Source organism: Elephas maximus, chromosome 24 (assembly GCF_024166365.1).
Source record: "Elephas maximus indicus isolate mEleMax1 chromosome 24, mEleMax1 primary haplotype, whole genome shotgun sequence".
Lineage (NCBI taxonomy): Eukaryota > Metazoa > Chordata > Mammalia > Proboscidea > Elephantidae > Elephas > Elephas maximus.
The window spans coordinates 36853811-36876128 of NC_064842.1; the positions used below are offsets into that span (position 1 = coordinate 36853811).

General features: G+C 36.5%; 1 protein-coding gene across 5 annotated transcripts in view; it reads left to right on the forward strand.

Annotated features, from left to right (window-relative positions):
* RABGAP1L (RAB GTPase activating protein 1 like) overlaps positions 1–22318 on the forward strand; it is a 739959-nt gene that overhangs the window by 152223 nt on the left and 565418 nt on the right. For all 5 annotated transcript variants that reach the window (XM_049868622.1, XM_049868624.1, XM_049868625.1 and 2 more), the window contains one exon: positions 7843–7984. In XM_049868622.1, the coding sequence (XP_049724579.1) occupies positions 7843–7984 (142 nt within the window). The remainder of the gene's footprint in view (positions 1–7842; positions 7985–22318) is intronic.

Consider the following 22318-nt stretch of genomic DNA (forward strand, 5'->3'; position numbering starts at 1 on the left):
GGGGACCATGACCGCCGGGATTCCTCTAGTCTCATCCAGACCATTAAGTCTGGTCTTTTTATGAGAATTTGGGGTCTGCATCCCACTTATCTCCTGCTCCCTCAGGGGTTCTCTATTGTGCTCTCTGTCAGGGCAGTCATCGATTGTGGCCGGGCACCAACTAGTTCTTCTGTTCTCAGGATAATGTAGGTCTCTGGTTCATGTGGCCCTCTCTGTCTCTTGGGCTCTTAGTTGTCGTGTGACCTTGGTGTTCTTCATTCTCCTTTGCTCCAGGTGGGTTGAGACCAGTTGATGCATCTTAGATGGCCGTTTGTTAGCTTTTAAGACCCCAGACGCCACATTTCAAAGTAGGATGCAGGATGTTTTCATAATAGAATTATTTTGCCAATTGACTTAGAAGTCCCCTTAAACCATGGTTCCCAAACCCCCGCCCTTGCCCCGCTGACCTTTGAAGTATTCATTTTATCCCGGAAGCTTCTTTGCTTTTGGTCCAGTCCAGTCCAGTTGAGCTGACCTTCCATGTATTGAGATTTGTCCTTCCCTTCACCTAAAGCAGTTCTTATCTACTAATTAATCAGTAAAAAACCCTCTCCCTCCCTCCCTCCCTCCCTTCCCCCCTCGTAACCACAAAAGTATGTGTTCTTCTCAGTTTATACTATTTCTCAAGATCTTATAATAGTGGTCTTATACAATATTTGTCCTTTTGCCTCTGACTGATTTCGCTCAGCATAATGCCTTCCAGGTCCCTCCATGTTATGAAATGTTTCACAGATTCGTCACTGTTCTTTATCCATGCGTAGTATTCCATTGTGTGAATATACCACAGTTTATTTACCCATTCATCCATAGATGGACACCTTGGTTGCTTCCAGCTTTTTGCTATTGTAAACAGAGCTGCAATAAACATGGGTGTGCATGTATCTGTTTGTGTGAAGGCTCTTGTTTCTCTAGGGTATATTCCGAGGAGTGGGATTTCTGGGTTGTATGGTAGTTCTATTTCTAACTGTTTAAGATAACGCCAGATAGATTTCCAAAGTGGTTGTACCATTTTACATTCCCACCAGCAGTGTATAAGAGTTCCAATCTCTCCGCAGCCTCTCCAACATTTATTATTTTGTGTTTTTTGGATTAATGCCAGCCTTGTTGGAGTGAGACGGAATCTCATCGTAGTTTTAATTTGCATTTCTCTAATGGCTGATGATCGAGAGCATTTTCCCATGTATGTGTTAGCTGCCTGAATATCTTCTTTAGTGAAGTGTGTGTTCATATCCTTTGCCCACTTCTTGATTGGGTTGTTTGTCTTTTTGTAGTTGAGTTTTGACAGAATCATACAGATTTTAGAGATCAGGTGCTGGTCGGAGATGTCATAGCTGAAAATTCTTTCCCAGTCTGTAGGTGGTCTTTTTACTCTTTTGGTGAAGTGTTTGCTTTTTAGGAGCTCCCAGTTATGTGGTTTCTCTTCGTCATTTTTGGTAATGTTTTGTATTCTGTTTATGCCTTGTATTAGGGCTCCTAGGGTTGTCCCTATTTTTTCTTCCATGATCTTTATCGTTTTAGTCTTTATGTTTAGGTCTTTGATCCACTTGGAGTTAGTTTTTGTGCATGGTGTGAGGTATGGGTCCTGTTTCATTTTTTTGCAAATGGATATCCAGTTATGCCAGCACCATTTGTTAAAAAGACTATCTTTTCCCCAGTTAACTGACACTGGGCCTTTGTCAAATATCAGCTGCTCATACGTGGATGGATTTATATCTGGGTTCTCAATTCTGTTCCATTGGTCTATGTGCCTGTTGTTGTACCAGTACCAGGCTGTTTTGACTACTCTGGCTGTATAATAGGTTCTGAAATCAGGTAGAGTGAGGCCTCCCACTTTCTTCCTCTTTTTCAGTAATGCTTTGCTTATCCGGGGCTTCTTTCCCTTCCATATGAAATTGGTGATTTGTTTCTCTATCACCTTAAAAAACGACATTGGAATTTGGATCGGAAGTGCATTGTATGTATAGATGGCTTTTGGTAGAATAGACATTTTTACTATGTTAAGTCTTCCTATCCATGAGCAAGGTATGTTTTTCCACTTAAGTAAGTCCTTTTGAATTTCTTGTAGTAGAGCTTTGTAGTTTTCTTTGTATAGGTCTTTTACATCCTTGGTAAGATTTATTTCTAAGTATTTTATCTTCTTGGGGGCTACTGTGAATGGTATTGATTTGGTTATTTCCTCTTTGATGTTCTTTTTGTTGATGTAGAGGAATCCAAGTGATTTTTGTATGTTTATTTTATAACCTGAGACTCTGCCAAACTCTTCTATTCATTTCAGTAGTTTTCTGGAGGATTCCTTAGGGTTTTCTGTGTATAAGATCATGTCATCTGCAAATAGAGATAATTTTACTTCCTCCTTGCCAATCCGGATGCCTTTTATTTCTTTGTCTAGCCTAATTGCCCTGGCTAGGACTTCTAGCACAATGTTGAGTAAGAGCGGTGATAAAGGGCATCCTTGTCTGGTTCCCGTTCTCAGGGGAAATGCTTTCAGGTTCTCTCCATTTAGAATGATGTTGGCTGTTGGCTTTGCATAGATGCCCTTTATTATGTTGAGGAATATTCCTTCAATTCGTATTTTGGTGAGAGTTTTTATCATAAATGGATGTTGGACTTTGTCAAATGCCTTTTCTGCATCAATTGATAAGATGTGGTTTTTGTCTTTTGTTTTATTTATGTGGTGGATTACATTAATGGTTTTTCTAGTATAAAACCAGCCTTGCATACCTGGTATAAATCCCACTTGATTGTGGTGAATTATTTTTTTGATATGTTGTTGAATTCTATTGGCTAGAATTTTGTTGAGGATTTTTGCATCTATGTTCATGAGGGATATAGGTCTGTAATTTTCTTTTTTTGTAACGTCTTTACCTGGTTTTGGTATCAGGGAGATGGTGGCTTCATAGAATGAGTTGGGTAGTATTCTGTCATTTTCTATGCTTTGAAATACCTTTAGTAGTAGTGGTGTTAACTCTTCTCTGAAAGTTTGGTAGAACTCTGCAGTGAAGCCATCCGGGCCAGGGCTTTTTTTTGTTGGGAGTTTTTTGATTACCTTTTCAATCTCTTTTTTTGTTATGGGTCTGTTTAGTTGTTCTACTTCTGAATGTGTTAGTTTAGGTAGGTAGTGTTTTTCCAGGAGTTCATCCATTTCTTCTAGGTTTGCAAATTTGTTAGAGTACAATTTTTCGTAATAATCTGATATGATTCTTTTAATTTCAGTTGGGTCTGTTGTGATGTGGTCCTTCTCGTTTCTTATTCGGGTTATTTGTTTCCTTTCCTGTATTTCTTTAGTCAGTCTGGCCAATGGTTTATCAATTTTGTTAATTTTTTCAAAGAACCAGCTTTTGGCTTTGTTAATTCTTTCAATTGTTTTTCTGTTCTCTAATTCATTGAGTTCAGCTCTAATTTTTATTATTTGTTTTCTTCTGGTGCCTGATGGATTCTTTCGTTGCTCACTTTCTATTTGTTCAAGTTGTAGGGACAGTTCTCTGATTTTGGCTCTTTCTTCTTTTTGTATGTGTGCATTTATCGATATAAATTGGCCTCTGAGCACTGCTTTTGCTGTGTCCCAGAGGTTTTGATAGGAAGTATTTTCATTCTCGTTGCATTCTATGAATTTCCTTATTCCCTCCTTGGTGTCTTCTATAACCCAGTCTTTTTTCAGGAGGGTATTGTTCAGTTTCCAAGTATTTGATTTCTTTTCCCTAGTTTTTCTGTTATGGATTTCTAGTTTTATTGCCTTGTGGTCTGAGAAGATGCTTTGTAATATTTCGATGTTTTGGATTCTGCCAAGGTTTGTTTTATGACCTAATATGTGGTCTATTCTAGAGAATGTTCTATGTGCGCTAGAAAAAAAAGTATACTTTGCAGCAGTTGGGTGGAGGGTTCTGTATAAGTCAATGAGGTCAAGTTGGTTGATTGTTGTAATTAGGTCTTCCGTGTCTCTATTGAGCCTCTTACAGGATGTCCTGTCCTTCTCCGAAAGTGGTGTGTTGAAGTCTCCTACTATAATTGTGGAGGTGTCTATCTCACTTTTCAGTTCTGTTAAAATTTGATTTATGTATCTTGCAGCCCTGTCATTGGGTGCATAAATATTTAATATGGTTATGTCTTCCTGATCAATTGTCTCTTTTATCATTATGTAGTGTCCTTCTTTATCCTTTGTGGTGGATTTAAGTCTGAAGTCTATTTTGTCAGAAATTAATATTGCTACTCCTCTTCTTTTTTGCTTATTGTTTGGTTGATATATTTTTTTCCATCCTTTGAGTTTTAGTTTGTTTGTGTCTCTAAGTCTAAGGTGTGTCTCTCGTAGGCAGCATATAGACGGATCGTGTTTCTTTAGCCAGTCCGTGACTCTCTGTTTCTTTATTGGTGCATTTAGTCCATTTACATTCAGCGTAATTATAGATAAATAAGTGTTTAGTGTTGTCATTTTGATGCCTTTTTATGTGTGTTGTTGACAATTTCATTTTTCCACATACTTTTTTGTGCTGAGACGTTTTTCTTAGTAAATTGTGAGATCCTCATTTTCGTAGTGTTTGACTTTATGTTTGTTGAGTCGTTACGTTTTTCTTGGCTTTTATCTTGAGTTATGGAGTTGTTATACCTTTTTGTGGTTACCTTATTATTTACCCCTATTTTTCTAAGTAAAAAGCTAACTTGTATCGTTCTATGTTGCCTTGTATCATTCTCCATATGGCAGTTCTATGCCTCCTGTATTTAGTCCCTCTTTTTGATTATTGTGATCTTTTACATACTGACTTCAGTGATTCCGTGTTATGAGCATTTTTTTAAAATTAATCTTAATTTGTTTTTGTGATTTTCCTATTTGAGTTGATATCAGGATGTTCTGTTTTGTGACCTTGTGTTGTGCTGGTGTCTGATGTTATTGGTTTTCTGACCAAACAATATCCTTTAGTATTTCTTGTAGCTTTGGTTTGGTTTTTGCAAATTCTCTAAACTTGTGTTTATCTGTAAATATCTTAATTTTGCCTTCATATTTCAGAGAGAGTTTTGCTGGATATATGATCCTTGGCTGGCAGTTCTTCTCCTTCAGTGGTCTCTATATGTCGTCCCATTCCCTTCTTGCCTGCATGGTTTCTGCTGAGTAGTCTGAACTTATTCTTATTGATTCTCCCTTGAAGGAAACCTTTCTTTTCTCCCTGGCTGCTTTTAAAATTTTCTGTTTATCTTTGGTTTTGGCGAGTTTGATGATAATATGTCTTGGTGTTTTTCTTTTTGGATCAGTCTTAAATGGGGTTCGATGAGCATCTTGGATAGATATCCTTTTGTCTTTCATGATGTCAGGGAAGTTTTCTGTCAGGAGTTCTTCAACTCTTTTCTCTGTGTTTTCTGTCCTCCCTCCCTGTTCTGGGACTCCAATCACACGCAAGTTATCCTTCTTGATAGAGTCCCACATGATTCTTAGGGTTTCTTCATTTTTTTTAATTCTTTTATGTGATTTTTTTTCAGCTATGTTGGTGTTAATTCCCTGGTCCTCCAGATGTCCCAGTCTACATTCTAATTGCTCAAGTCTGCTCCTCTGACTTCCTATTGCGTTGTCTAATTCTGTAATTTTATTGTTAATCTTTTGGATTTCTACATGCTGTCTCTCTATGGATTCTTGCAACTTATTAATTTTTCCACTATGTTCTTGAATAATCTTTTTGAGTTCTTCTACTGTTTTATCAGTGTGTTCCTTGGCTTTTTCTGCAGTTTGCCTTATTTCGTTTGTGATGTCTTGAAGCATTCTGTAAATTAGTTTTTTATATTCTGTATCTGATAATTCCAGAATTGTATCTTCATTTGGGAAAGATTTTGGTTCTTTTGTTTGGGGGGTTGTAGAAGCTGTCATGGTCTGCTTCTTTATGTGGTTTGATATGGACTGCTGTCTCCGAGCCATCACTGGGAAACTAGTTTTTCCAGAATATCCGCTGACTGGGACGCTGGCTCCAGGCTCCGAAAGCAATCGCTGCTTCCCTGTATTTGTTCGTTTTCCATCTCTAAATCTGTGTTTGTTGTTCAGGGTTCGTAGATTGTTATGTATGTGATCGATTCACTTGTTTTTCTGAGTCTTTGTTGCAAGAGGGATCCGAAGTAGCGTCTACCTAGTCTGCCATCTTGGCCCCGCCCTCATTGTTATTCTTTATTGTTGCATAATATTTCATTGTGTGTGTACCATAATTTGTTTATCGACCTTTTGAATTATTTTAATTTTTTTAGTGTTTCATTTTTACTGTATCAGTTTATATGGCTCTTTTAGTGGTTGTTATAGTGATTGGGATCTTCATTTCTTGAATATAGTAGAAATACAGTAACTTTGGTTGGTTTAAACTTACCTTTCCATGGCTGTCTTCGTGTTTACTTTTTTCTATTTTGAATGCAGCAGACAATTTTAACTTTGTTATTTGGTAAATGATTTGAGGATGCATCTGAAATTTAGCTTATGATTCAAGATTAATTCTTGGAAATAGTGGATAGTTAAAATAGTTATATCTTTGTAATTTAAATGGATTATAGTACAGGTGGAGATTTGAGGTAATAATGTTGCAAGGTTCCTGTATTATCCTTGTTTTATGTCCTTTGGTACTGTCAACCCTGTAATAGGAATAAATTTGTTGTAGATACTGGTGAATGTTGAAAGTATTACTATATTTAATCTTCTTAATAATTTGGAGGTGATATTATTCCTATTTTATTGCTACAGATACAATGATTCAGCAAAGTAATTTGTCCAAGATCACATATCTTATTAGTAGTGAAATTTGAGTTCAAACCCAGATCCATTTGACTCCAAAGTCCATATGTTTTACTGTTCACCTAGTCATTCATTCAACAGATATTTATTCAGTACCTACTATGTGTCAGGTACTGTACTATTTGTGTTGAAATCAACATGGTCCTTGCCCTCATGATTCGTACTGTCTTGTTAGCAGGACAGCCATTAAACAAATAACTCTAAAAACTAATGTGTAATTACAAATTGTGGAAAGTGCCATGAGGGAGAAGCACAGGGTATGATAAGAAACAAAATCATGGGGAACCTAGTTTAGAATAGGGGTCAGGAAGACCTCTTTGTGGAAGTGACATTTGAGGTGAGTCTCTGAGATGAACAGGAGTTAGCAAAGAGCCAAAGGGGGAAGCTGTATTGTCAGAAAGCAAAGGATGTCCCAAGGCCTCGAGTTGGGAAGGAGTTTAAAGGATTCAAGGAGCTGAAAGAAGTGCCAGTATGGCTAGAATGGAGCAAGAAGCTTTGGGTGTGAGATGAGGCTGGAGACAGAGGCAAGGATAAGTTTATCCAGCACTTCGTAGGCCATGCTACGGGTTTATGGTGGTTAATTGACAGTTGCCTTAATTATTCCTCATAAAAGAAAATGGCCATTTAGAGCATACACAATTTATAAGGTAAAAAGTATTGCATTCCATGACTTAGTTGGTGACCGTAGCTGATACCTCTTTACCTTAGTATGAGGTAGTCAGTTCTAAGAATCTAGCATTTCTTGCTTACCTGTCTGCCTGAGAACTTGTGGTGCCTCATGTTTTTCTGATAAAAAGAAATTTTCTCTCAAGATGGTCAGTAGGTTTTACTGTATTGGTTAAAATAATACTAGAGGAGCCATACATTTAGATTTAGAATATCATGTGAAGAACAATGTACTTTAAAAGTTAGTTTTTCAACTTCAGACATGCTAGTGATTAAATATGACATGCTGCTTGTCATTTAAGCTCCTTTCAATGTACCATTGAAATACTGTCTTTCAGTGTTTCTTCAAATTTCTAATATTGAAACACATTTTATATCTTTCTCAGTCTGAGGGAAAAGGCCATGCCAGTGCTGGAGATGCAATATATGAGGTGGTCAGTCTACAGCGAGAGTCTGAGAAGGAGGAACCAGTCACTCCTACTAGTGGAGGGGGTCCAATGTCACCTCAAGAAGATGAACCAGAAGAAGGTAAGAAATTGAACTTACTTAATCCTCACTCTTTATATAGCTGCTTTACTTATAATCCTCAAACGTGTATGTGTGTGTATGTGTAGCTTATGCAGGCATGGAGGGTGGCTATTCCTAGTTTATTCCACTCTTCAGCTAGATTTGGCTCTACAACACGCAGAAGAGAATTTGGTTAATTTGGTTCCTTGGTTACATGGCTCCCAGTGCCACTTATACATAGCTATTTAAATTTGACAAGATTCAAGGAGCTGAAAAAAGGCCAGTTTGGCTAGAATGTAGTAAGAAACTTTGCTGTTTTTGCTGCCTACTTTATTTCACTGAAGTACTTTTGAAGTGTTTAAAGAGAAATTTCAAGGTCCCTCAAGTGCTTTTAGAATTTCAGAGATATGTCCTACTTTCATTTGACGTTATAGTTCTGAGTTGTCTTTTTGTTCTTTCTGTATCACTTGCCGCCATTTTTTGAAAGTAATGTGACATTTGCTTTGTTCACTATATGAATACCCTTAAGAGGTGTTAACCAACCTTACAAGAATTTGTCTATGTGCTCAATACTCTTTTTGAAGAAGCTAGAGCTAAATGGAAGATCTTTAAGCCCTTATAGTAAATGCTTGGAATCCCTGGGTGGTTCAGATGGTTAATGTGCTCAGCTGCTGACCAAAAGGTTGGAAATTCAAGTCCCCTGAGATGTGTCTCAGGAAAAAGTCCTGGCGGTCTACTTCTGAAAAATCAGCCATCGAAAATTTTATGGACGGGTAGGTACAGATGCGTAGACAGGTGAGAACAGATAGAAGTATCTATAAAAAAAAAAAAAAAAATTTTTTTTTTAGGTATGTCTAAATACAAATATGTGGGTGTAGGCACAAATACGGATACTCCCCAGACATAACCAGATACCTTCCAACATTGGTTTTCTGGGTTTGAAGGCTTAGGACCACAGTCTTATGGGACAACTCAGTCAACCGGCATAACATAGTTCACAAAAACCATGATCTGCAGCCTAGTGAAGTGAGTAGCGTCTGGGGTCTTAAAAATTTGGGAGCAGCCGTCTAAGACACAGCTACGGGTCTTGACTTGCCAGGAGCAAAACAGTAAGAAGGTAACCAAAAGTGCAGAGAAGAAACAAGTATACAAGAACCACAAACCCATCTACCCTGAGACCAGAACTTGATGGTACTCGGCTACCACCACTGATCATTTTGACTGGGGCCACAATAGTTGGTCCTGGACAGAATGGGAGAAAAATATGAAGCAGAACTCAAATTCTTATTGAAAAAAAAAAAGCCAGACTATCTGGAACAGTAGAGAACAGAAGACCCCCTGAGACTATCACCCTGAGACGCTTCTTAAAACGTAGAACCAAGCCTATCTTCTGAGGCCACCTTTTAGTGCAATAGCAGAGTGACACACAAAATGAAGGATGTTTCATGCATAAGATCGATTCCCTATTTAAAAACCATCAGTATGAGACCAAAAGGTCAGCAATTTCTCAAAAAGCAAAGATGAGAAGATTGGGGGCAGGGAAACTAGAGTACTGGAAAGGAAACAAACAGTACACAATTGAAGAGAATGTTGACACATTGTGATAAATGTAACTAATGTCACTGTACAATTTTATGGAAATTGTCAAATGAACACCTAACTTGCTATGTAAACATTCACCAAAAACTCAATAAAATATGCTTTAAAGAAAAAAAAGAACCCTGTGGTACAATGGTTAAATGTTTGGCCGCTAATCAAAAGATCAGTGGTTCAAACCTACCCAGCAGGTCCACTGGAGAAAGACCTGGCCAAAAAAAAAAAAAAGGAAAATTCTGTGGATCACAGTTCTGCTCTGACACAAAGTCAAAGTTGACTTGATGGCAACTTTTTTTTTTTCCCACTCCATTATCTGCCTATAGTCTAAACCAAACCCAATGCTGTCGAGTTGATTCCGACTCATAGCGACCCTATGGGACAGAGCAGAACTGCCCCATAGAGTTTCCAAGGAGTGCCTGGCGGATTTGAACTGCCGACCCTTCGGTTAGCAGCCGTAGCACTTAACCACTATGCTACCAGGGTTTCCGCCTGTAGTCTACGGTTTATTAAAAGTAAATTTCTGAATTTATATCATTTTTGAAAAAAAATCTTAGAATTCTCAGTCTTTATATGAAACCATTTCTGTTTTGATTGTGATAAAAATAACAGTAGCTAGTATTTCTTGGGAATCCCTGCGCAGTACAAATGGTTAAGGCTGCTAACTGAAAGGTTGAAAGTTAAGGTCCACCCAGAGGAGCCGCAGAAGAAAGACCTGGCAGTTTGCTTTTGAAAAATCAGCCACTGAAAACCGTATGGAGCACAGTTCTACTCTGGCACACATGGGTCTCCATGAGTCAGAATCAACTTGATGGCAGTTCTTTTCTTTTTTAATGTTTATCGAGGGCTTACTATATGGTAGTCATCATTCTAAGTGTTTCCAATGTGTTGACTCACTTAATGCTTGCAATCTTATGAGTACTCTTTTCAATTTGGTATTATGAATAAGGAACAAAAAGGAATAGAGAGGATAAATGACTTGCTTAAAGTCATTTAGCTGGAAGTAACAAAGCTGAGACTGCACTCTGGCTGCCCCACTCTCAAGCCTGCAGTTGTAAATATTACCACACTATCCTGCCAAGTTAGCCAAATGACTAAAACATCTAAACAACTCATTTTTTTTAAAAAAGAGTTAGAACTCACCTATCATAACAGTCGACCATTTTAAAGTGTACAATCCCGAGGCATTTAGTACATTCCCAATGTTTTGCAGCCATCACCTCCACCTAGTTCCAAAACATTTTCTTCACCCCAAGAGAAAACTGTATATGCACTAAGCTGTCACCCTTCATTCTCTCTGTCCCTCTGCAGCCCCTGGCAGTCACTAATCTGCTTTCTGTCTCTCTGGATTTATTTATTCTGGATATTTCATATAAATGGAATCATACAAAATGTGACCCTTTGTGTATGGCTTATTTTGCTTACCATAACTTAAGCATAATTAGCTAATCACTTAGTATAGTTTTTGAGGCTCATCCATGTTGTAGCATGTTATCAGCATTTAATTCCTTTTTATGGCTGAATAATATTCTCTTGTATGAATATACCACATTTCGTGTATCCACTCATCACTCGGTGGACATTTGGGTTGGTCTCACCTTTTGGCTGTTGTGATTAGGGATGATATGAACATTCATGTACAAGTAGTTCTTTGAATACCTGTTTTCAGTTCTTTCAGGTATACACCTAGGATTGGTATTGCTGGGTCATATGTTTCACTTTTAACTTTTTGAGGAACCAGTGTAAAATAGTGGTTGTACCATTTTACATTCCCACTAGCATCTCTGCGTCCTTGCTAACACTTGTTATTTTGTTTAATTTTTTTTTCATGGCCATTCTAGTGGGTGTGAAGCGGTATCTTGTTGTGGTTTTGATTTGCATTTCCCTAGTGATTACTAATACTGAGGGTCTTTCTATGTAGTTATTGGCTGTTCGTATATCTTCTTTGGAGATACGTTTATTCAGTTCCTTTGCTCATTTTCAAATTGGGTTGTTCGTCTTTTTGTCATTGAGTTGTAGGAGTTCTTTATATATTCTGAATATTAAGACCTGTATGATTTGCAGGTAATTCTTCCTGTCCTGTAGGTTGTCTTTTTACTTTCTTGATAGTCTCTCTTTTTTTTTTTTAGGTATTATATGTGTTTAAATTTTTGAACTTTTTATTAAATTATAATTTACAGACATAAAAATACACAAATCAACTTGTGAAAACTCATCACTTGTATACCTAGTACCCTGAGTCAGAAACAGATCATTACCATTTCCACGAAAGTGTCCTTTGTGCTCACTTCCAGTCAGTGTCCCCACCTCCCAAGGGTAACCGCTATCCTGACTTACAACACATTAGCTTAGTTTTGCCTCTTTTTGAACTTTTGATAATGTCTTTAAAATTTTATAATTATTTTGTTGTTATTAAGAATATTCACAGCAGAACATACACCAGTTCAACAATTTCTACATGTACAATTCAGTGACATTGATTACACTCTTCAGGTTGTGCAACCATTCTCACTCTCCTTTTCCGAATTATTCTTCCCTATCACTGCCCCCTAAGTTTTCCTATGTAATCTTTCAAGTTGCTGTTGTCAGTTCGATCCCACATAGACAGTTCTTAAAAAAGCACAATTCTCAAGGCAGACATTCTTTACTAGTTAAGCTAAACTATTATTTGGTTTTAAGAAGACTTCAGGGGATATTTTTGCTTTAAGGTTTAAAGATAATCCTCAGGGCAACACCCAAAGTGATCTATAGATTCAGCTCAATCCTAATCAAAATTCCAACAGCCTTCTTCAGAAATGGAAAAATCAATCCTTAACTTTATATAGAATGGTAAGAGGCTCTGAATAGCTAAAGTAACATTGAAGAACAAAGTAGGAGGACCCACACTTTCTGATTTTCAAACATATTATACAGCTATAGTAATCAAAATAACCCAGTTTGATAGTGTCTTTTGAAGCACGAAAAACCAAAACCAAACCTATTGCTATCGAGTCCATTCTGACTTATAGGGACCCTATAGGATGGAATAGAACTGCCTCAAGGGTTTCCAAGGAGCAGCTGGTGGATATGAACTGCTGACCTTTTGGATAGCAGCCAGTCTCTTAACCACTGCACCGCCAGGGCTTCAAAAGTTTTTAACTTTGATAAAGTCCAATTTATCTATTTTTTTCTTCTCTTCTTTGTGCTTTTGGTACCATATCTAAGAATCCATTGCCAAATGAGTCATGAATACTTACTCCTTTGTTTTCTTCTAAGAGTTTAAAGTTTTAACTTTTACATTTAGATCTTTCATTCATTTTGAATTACTTTTATATATGACTTGATTCAGGAGTCCGCCATACTTTTACATGTAGCTATCCAGTTGTCCCAGCACCATTTGTTGATGTGTGAATCCTCCAACTTAGTTTTCTTCTTCCAAATTGGTTTGGCTGTTCAGCGTGCCTTGTAATTCATGTGAATCTTAGGATCAGAAGTGGAAAACATTTCTTCAAAAAACATTGCTGGGATTTTAATAGGAATTGTGTTGAAATTGTAGATCGCTTTGTGAAGTATTGACGTCTTAATAATTTTATTATTAAGTCTTCCAGTCTGTGAACACTGGATGTCTTTCCATTTATTTAGGCCTTTAATTTATTTCAGCAGTGTTTTTAGCAATTCACTTTTTTTTTTTTCAGTTATCAAAAATACTTTAGCTTTTCTTGCAAAACAAAAATGAAATAATTTATACTGGACACATACATTTTTTTTTACCTATGGCTTTAGCCTACCCCTACTCCACCAGAAGCAATCAACCCAAAAAAAAAAAAAAAAAAAGAAACAGCTGTGCAATAACAAAACAACTGTACCTGACCCCCACATTTACAATGACACCAGGTTATGCTGCAAAACAGAAGGGGGTGTCATCTGCCTTGTGCCCAAAGGTTTCTTCTTCATTTCTTATACTAGGTAACCATCACTGAGCATGCTGTGTGCCAAGACAAAAACATCAGTTCAACATATGTCAGATCTCACTAGAGATGGTGAATGTAGTAGAAGTTGGAAATTTTCTAGCAGTATTTTCTTCAAGTAAGCATTGTCAAAGCAGCAACTCTTTTTTTTTTTTTTTTTAATTTTAAGGTCATTTCTTTACAACTTATTCAGTCATTGTTTTATTTGGGCTGTGCTCTTTAAATCAGTTGATTAGTTTTCCCTTCAACAAAATGTTTGTGAATTACTTGTCTTCCCCACAAAAATTAAAAGAAAGAAATGCAATTACACTGAAAGATAGCTTGGGCTTTACATTAAAAGAACATTCTAAAGAAAATTCCCTTAGCCTCAAACTTACCTGAATGCTGAGATTTCATAAAAAGGCATTTTTCTTAGGCTTTTATAAGGAAGAGGAGCCCTGGTGGTGCAGTGTTAAAGTGCTCGAATGTAACAAAAAGGTCAGCGGTTCAAACCCCCCATCCTATCCGCAGAAGGAAGATATGGCAGTCTGCTTCTGTAAAGATTTACTGCCTTGGAAATCCTATGGAACAGTTCTGCTGTGTACTATAGATCGCTATGAGTTGGAATCCACTTGACAGCAGTGGGTTTTTTGGTTTTCTGTAAGGAAGCCTTTATGATGAATAAGCCGAACCTATTGCCGTCAAGTCGATTTTGACTCATAGCAACCCTGTAGAACAGAGTAGAACAGCCCTGTAGGGTTTCCAAGGAGCAGCTGGTAGATTCGAACTGCTGACCTTTTGGTTAACAGCCTAAGTTCTTAACCACTGAGCCACCAGGGCTCCTTATAATGAATAAAAAACCAAATAACACCCTAAAAAAAAAAAGAAAGAGCATAGTCAAAATGGTATCTATGACGCATAAACTATGAGAGAAACTATTAGAGGACACAAAAATCAAAGATGTGGCCAATGCAACAGTATAATATATAAATCTAGGTAACTTTTGTGCATTATTCCAAATTTATTTTAAATAAACCTCAATTTATAGATGTAACATTTTCTAATTTTTAACAAATCCTATCATGTAGTAAAATCTAAATTCATTTACCTTTGAAATAAAACTGCTCTTCTCCACTTCATTTTATCCAAGAAGAACATTGCCCAAAGTAAAGAAGGATTTAGAATTTTTCCTAGAAATGAATCAGACCTAAGTAAAAAAAAAAGGGGGGGGGCTCTACTCAAAACATTTGTAGCATAAACAGCTAAATAGTTTGACAGAATTTCAGTTTGTTCCCTTTCTTAAAAAACAGATTTCTTAAACATCGTAAGACAGACAAATTTTCTTCATAATACGGTTAATTTAAGAAGTCCTACTTAAAACTACACGTAGCTAATTTTCATGATCAGAAATAGTATTGTATCAACACAAAGGTTGAGCTAGACTCATCACCTTTTCAGTAGGGGAAATAGCACTGACATCCGAAGGCAGCACTGGGTCTCTTGAACAAATTAATGGCTACTTTCCCACAAAAAATTAACACAGTCTTAATGGACTGACTAAATAACCACTTCCTTTCATTATGCCCAGTGAGGTTAATATTATTTTCTTGCCAAAGATCATTTTGTATGAATCAGTTGCATGAATATTTGTTCTAAAACTATCAGGTTCTTTAAGAGCTAAGGATATATAGTTGTAGGGTTACACCTCCATTATCTATAAACTATTTCCATGACATGAACAAGGCTTCCAAGGTCATTGATGGGGTCATCTCCATCCTAGCCAGAACGAAGAAGAAAAGAGCAGAGATCACATGCAGATTTTTGGGCTAGACCTAGAAGCTATATATACATTTTTTCATGCAAAACAAGAACCACAGGGGGCAGTTAGAAGATGTCACTGAGCTATGTATTCAGGAAGAAGAATAAACAGGTATGGCAAGCATGTACCAGCCTCTGTAAAATTACCAAAAGTCATTTGAATGCACATTTCAGGTGATGTCATACAAAAATGCCATTCCATTTAGAAATCAAAAAGATACGGAACTCGAATAAGGCGAGAACAAAAATAATAGAATGACAGGCGCTACTTAATAAGAGCACATTATACAATTTGGTATTACATAATTCTGAGGTTTACTCTAATTTAGTAAAAAAAAAAAAAACTCTTCACTTCTCTCCCACTAACTAAAGAAAAGGATAACTAACTGACATGGATTAAGTATCTGCTTTGTGAAATATGATGTATTAGATATTTTAACAAACCTAGTTTCATATTTTACTCAAATTAGCCCTGAGAAATAACTATTATGACCCTTATATTACATATGAGGGAATGGACTCAAAAATTTTAAGTAAATCATCTGAGGCCATAGACCTAAAAAGTATATACAGAATTCAAACCTATGTTAATCTCACCCTAAAGCCCATGAACTTTCATGGCACACAAAACAAATGTATTCTTTTAACCACTGAATTGATATAACTTCACTTTTACTTACTTAAAAGTTAAGTTTTTTAGTAATCTCTTTACAAAGCAGTACTTATATAGTCTAGTTCTGTCTAAAATTAGTGGATTTTGGATAAACCAAACCAAACCCATTGCTGTCTAGTCGATTCCAACTTGTAGCGACCCTATGGGGCAGAGTAGACCTGCCCTATAGGGTTTCCAAGGAGCACCTGGTGGATTCAAACTGCTGACCTTTTGGTTAGCAGCTGTAGCTCTTAACCACTATGCCATCAGGTTTTTCAGATTTTGAATAGAAGAACATAAATGCAATATCATGTGAAAATATGGAACAGCATTGTGTTAGTGGGCTTTTGTTATATTTGGAAAGTGTTTTTTTTTACATGCAGTGTTATTTTTTTATTGTACTTTAGATGATTTACAGAACAAACTAGCTTCTTATTAAACAGCCATTTACTAATGAAAAGCAGGATTACTAGACAAGTGATACATTCAGAAACAAATGGCAAACCAAATGATCCAGAGGTTTGGCTGTTTCTTAATCAACAGCATGTATCCAGACACATCTACTGTCCAGATCTGAAGATAGTGTAGGTGGCATTGGAAAAGTACATCTTTTTTTTTTTTTTTTTTAGCAGAGAGCTAAATAGAGCTTAAGATTCATTTTTTTTTAAAGATAGTGGTGACAATTTGTCTAGTTGCTTAACCATCCACCTTTTTTTTTAATTTTAATTTTTTTATTATTGCACTTTAGATGCAGGTTTATAGAACAAACTGGCTTCCCATTAAACAGTTAGTACACATATTGTTTTGTGACATTGGTTAATTTTCATTTTTGACATAGCTATTTTGATAGTTGTTTTGACACAGTTGTGTCAAAATGGCTACCTTAGAATGTAAAGAAGGAGGGGCAGAAGAGATAGAGTTGAGAATATTCTGGAGGTAAAATCAATGAGGCTTATCAATTAGTTGGATGTGTTGGACAGCAGGAGAGAAGGGAGAAGGAAGAATCAAAAGTTATATCCAGGTTTCTCACTTGGATGATTGGATGATCTTGGTTCTAACCAGTGAGAAGGGAACACAGGAGGAGGAACAGATTGAGGTGTGGGTGTAAGATTCATTCACTTTTAGACAATGTTGAGTTTGAGCTCACTGTGAAAATTAAAATGGAATTTTTCAGTTACTAGAAGTAGTTTCAAATAGAATTTTTATAAGTGGGGATAAAAATTTGAGAGTTATCATCACGAAGCTGTGTAAGTGGTTTGGAAATTATTTCTGGGGAAATGTAGGAGAGGTGGGTTAAAAATGAAGTAGTACAGATCACTAAAAGATCACCAGTGATTAAGGAGTAGGTACAGAAAAGAAAACACAGCTAAAGGAGAGGCAAAAAAAAAAAAAAAAAAAAATCAGAGCAAAATGAAGAGGACCAAGACAGCAAAGTAGTGGAGTGGAGTGGAGATTCTCAAGGAGGGAGTCATCTACAGTGTTGTCAAATGGAACAGGGAGATTCAACAAGATAAGGACCAAAACTGTTCGGTGGATTTGGTATTTTTGGGAAGTCACTAAACCTATATGAGGATGATTTTAATAAATTTAGGAAAGAAGCCTCATTGTTATGGATTGAGTTGATTAAAGGTGAGGAAGGGGAGGCCAAGAATGTAACTATTCTTTGAAGAAATTTGATGAGAAGAAGAGGAGAGATGTTGGACTGAAAATATTGGGTTTGTCTAGCCAAGAAAGGGCATTTTTAGGGTATAGGAGATTTGAGCTTGTTTGTAGGCAGAGAGAGAGAACTAAAGATAGAGAGAAGTTTACCCATCCAATACTTAACCATACAGTTCCCTGACGTGCCTCTGTATCTTTGCAAATGCTATTTCCTCTACTTTGATGATTTTTTTCCACTTAAGTCTGTTTGAGTAAGCTCATCAACAAAGGCATGTTAACAGTCAAAAGAGAATAGTAATTTTAGCTTTGTGGCAGCTTCTATACTTAGAAATGTTTCAAAATACTTTCTATGACATTTTTAAGTAGGTTACTCAGGCAAATTACCTTTAAAATGCGTTTAACACAGTAGCCGAGTGAGGAGCTTGGCAAATCTACTTCTCAAAATTGTCAAAAACAACCATTTTAGGACTCTGGAAAGCAACCAAAATCCTTCAATAAATTGAGAAGCATTTATTCAAGAAAATTGACTGAACCTTGGGTGAAAACAGTGGAAGTCTGTGATGTTCTAGGTTCCGAGGCTGCTCCCATTCTGCTCCCCGTTCCTACTGGCTTATTGCCATAGAAGTTCTACTGGGGTGGGGTAAGCTGTGAAAACTAGCAGCGTTGCTCCTTTCAAAGGGATAAGACAGTACACAATACTGGGGAAGTCAGTGTAACTTGACTGAGGCAAAGTCATAGAAGCTTCACAGACACATCCATACTCGACGAGGGACTGAGTTACTGGCCTGAGGGCTTGGGACCATGGTCTTGGGGGACATCTAACTCAATTGGCCGAACATAGTTTATGAAGAAAATGTTCTACATTAGACTGGTGAGTGGCCTCTGGGGTCTTAAAAGCCTGCTAGTGGCTGTCTGAGATACATCTACTGGTCCCATTCTGGCTGGAGCAAAGGAGAATAAAGAAAACCAAAGACACAAGGGAAATACTAGTCCAAAGGACTAATGGCCTGCAACTACCACAACCTCCACCAATCTGAGCTCAGAACAACGAGACGGTGCCTGGCTACCACCACCAACTGCTCCACAGGGATCACAATAGAGGATCCTGAACAGAGCGGTAGAAAAATGTAGAATAAAATTCAAATTCACACACACACACACAGACCAAACTTGCTGGTCTGACACAGACTGGAGAAAGCTTGAGAGTATGGCCCTTGGACACCCTTTTAGCTCAGTACTGAAGTCACTCCTGAGGTTCACCCTTAAGCCAAAGATAAGACAGGTCTAAGGAAGGGACAGGAAAACTGAACGAATGGAAACGGGGAACCTGGGATGGAGAAGAGGAGAGTGTTGACACATCAAGGAGTTGGCAGCCAATGTCACAAAACAATTTGTGTGTTAACTGTTTAATGAGAAACGAATTTGCTCTGTAAACTTTCATCTAAAGCACGATGAAAAAAAAAAATTACCTTTCAGAAATCAGAGTGAAATAAAGACATTCCAAGATAACAAAACCTGAGAGAATCTATAGTTAGCAGAGTTCCCTTACAAGAAATACTAAAGGAAGTCCTTCAGGCTGAAAGGAAAATAATTTTACTAATAATCATTGAATTGTACACCTAAAATGGGTAGATTTTATGGTATCAAAGTTTACCTCAGTAAAGCTGATTAAAAAAATACATTTGCCCTCTAATTATTCAAGATCTGGTTATTCAGTTTACATTTACTCAGTTGTTATTATTTTTTTTAAATCTCACCCTTTCTTTTGCTTCCTACTTGTAATGTTATTAGTAGCTCTTCTGAAGATTACTTATCAAGTAAGTGACAGAATTAGATATGAATGCAGATATGTTTGACTTCAACATTAGTCCAATTTCAATAGAAATGCCTAAGGACATAAAATTATAATTTTCCAGTGTTTAATTCATAATGCTGACATAACCTGCTTATAGAAAAACAAGCAGTTTCTTTCTTTATTTGAATGAATGTTTCCTCTCCTTCCTTTAGTATTCAAAGTAGTAGAATAGACTTAAGTTAAATGTGATTTACAGCAATTGATTGGAGCAAATTTTGTCTTTGAGGCTATCACTTACTATTTCTCAAGATCTTCTGCAATTTGCAAATTTTATTTCATTCTGTGTTTGTAACACTCACCAGGATTATAGAGGCAGAGTCAGCATGGTATAGTGGTTAAGAATGTGGACTCTGGAATCAGACCATGTGACTTCATCTATCTCTTTAATACTTCCTGGTAGTATATCTTTGAGCACATAACTTCTCAGAGTTACTTTCCTTGTCTGTAAAATGGTACCTACCTTGTGTTTTTGTGAGAATTAAATGAATTAACCTTTTTATCAATCATCTAGCACATGGTGAGCACTCAATAGTAGCAGTTGCTGCTCTTTTCTAAATCTCAAACTCATTGAAATTATAAATTTCCCTATATGCTTCTAATTCTGAGAGTTTCAAAAATTTATAGTTGACTTGAATCTTAATACTGTATGTCATATAAATGAAGCAATTTCTAAATAATCCACAATTTTTATCATTGGGAACCATCTTTAACAAACCCATCTTTCTCTTCTTAGAGAAGCGAGAAAACCAACTTCTTGATATTATCGTCCTGCAACCTCATTGCCAAAAACCAAAAAAAAAAAAAAAAAAAACCAAACCCACTGCCGTCGAGTTGATTCTGACTCATTGCCAGGAAAATGAAAATATAACATGCAATTGGTGTTAATGTGTATATTAGTCCAGAAATATGGACCATAAACCAGGACTGAAACGACAATTCCATGTATGAGGCTTTTAATGTTTCGTTGTTGTAAGCTTAAGAAGGCAGGGATCACGTCTGTATATTGTTCACTGTATCTCTGCACATACTCAATGAAGAGTTGTTGAAGAAATGAACTGCAGGAGATTTGGCAAGTATTGGAAACTCTATGAGAAGAAATTCAGCCATCAATACCTTACCTACAGGGAACCACTGTTAACCTTTTGTTATATTTTTCCAACAATTTGCATTTATCTATCCATATTTAAATACCATTAATATAGTATTGTAATACAGTTTCATGACTTTTGTCCAAGTAATATTTTAACATTTTTTTCTCATAATTATTAGTGAATGTAGAATTACCTACATTTTCAGATGAACTCAGTATGCTTATTGTACCAAGATGAATGGCAAAAGGATATTTGATAGCAGGCCATGGAGATATTTTAGTTTTGTCAAATACGTGATAAAATCCTTTTGCTTTAGTAATAATCGATTACTATTTAAGGGTATTTTGTATCCATTTCTCAAAGATCATCCAATATAGGGAGAGAATGCCTTTTTTTTTTTTTTTAAAGCTCTGCTTGTCTTGCTCTTTGGCATTAGCATTCTAAGAAATAGATTTGAAAATAAAGGTGGATAGAATAGTATTTAAAGTAAAGATGTTTCAGACATATGTTAAATGATTTAAACTTGGTCACTAAAGAAGTAGTAAAACATTAGGTTTATAGCATAGATTCCATTGTGTTTCTAGCATTTTTGTTCTGTCTCCTAAACTGTTTTTCCCTCTTTCTTTTCTATTGTATGGAGATAATCTGGGTTCCAGGTTGAAGCCTCATTCTCCCACAACCAAATCTTCAGTCTTCCCCTGTCAGCAAGGGGCAGCTCCATTTTTCTTCTTGCTTTGGTTCCAAATCTAGGAATCCAGCATGATATGTGATAGATGTAAGATCGCGTCACTGCTCTTCTTAAACTTTTCTTGTGGCTTTCATTTCACTTAGCTAAAGTTCTTGTATCATGGTTTGCAAGGCTGCATATGATATTGCTTTCCTATTTTTATCTTTCTGAGCTTGTTTCCTACCACTCCCTGCCTGACAGGTTCCACACTTGTCCTTTGGCTAATCTTCCAACACAGTAGGCACACTCCTGCCTCAGGGCCATTGTACTCACTTTCCTCTGCCTGAAATGCTTTTCTCCCAGGTAGCCACAAGGTTTTTTCCCTTGCCTCCTTCTAATCTTTCCTCAAATGCCACATTCTCAACGAGGGCTTGCCTGCTCATGAAATAGGTACTGAATGAATGAATGGATATTTTTCTTTTTATAGTATTTCAAAATAATTTGATACTAGACTAGGAAAACAAAAGCAACATCTCTGGGATTGCATCTTAAAATAGAAAAATACATAAAATTTGCCATTTCTCATTCTTATATACAGTCAGAAGAAGAACAAGTCATCAGGTTTCTATATTTCTCTAATTTATTTTACTTCTGAACATTTTCTCACTACTTAATGTCACCTTGTCTTTTGAATGTCTACTAGCCATCACCTGTATTAAAACTACCAAAATCACAGAGTAGGAAGTAATAGTTTCTTTTCTTTTATAGATCAAGCATCTCATACATTTTCAATACATTTTATTATTAGTTCTGTAATTGACATTTCTGCCAACGCAAACATCAAAAGTTAGAGCTGGAGGTGGCATAGAAATGTTTTCCTGCGGGGGGGAATTTGAGTATTCTTTTATTTAATTATTTTCAACAATTTACCTGTCAAAGCAAAAGTGGAAGTTCAAGTCACTCTAAATTGTCTTGCCTTAGCCTATAATTTAACTAAAAAGGGATACATATTTAAAATGACTAAAATTGCTCTTAATTTTCTGGGGAAGATCTAAAGTAAAATGAATTAAAGTATCTGTACATATTTTTCAAAT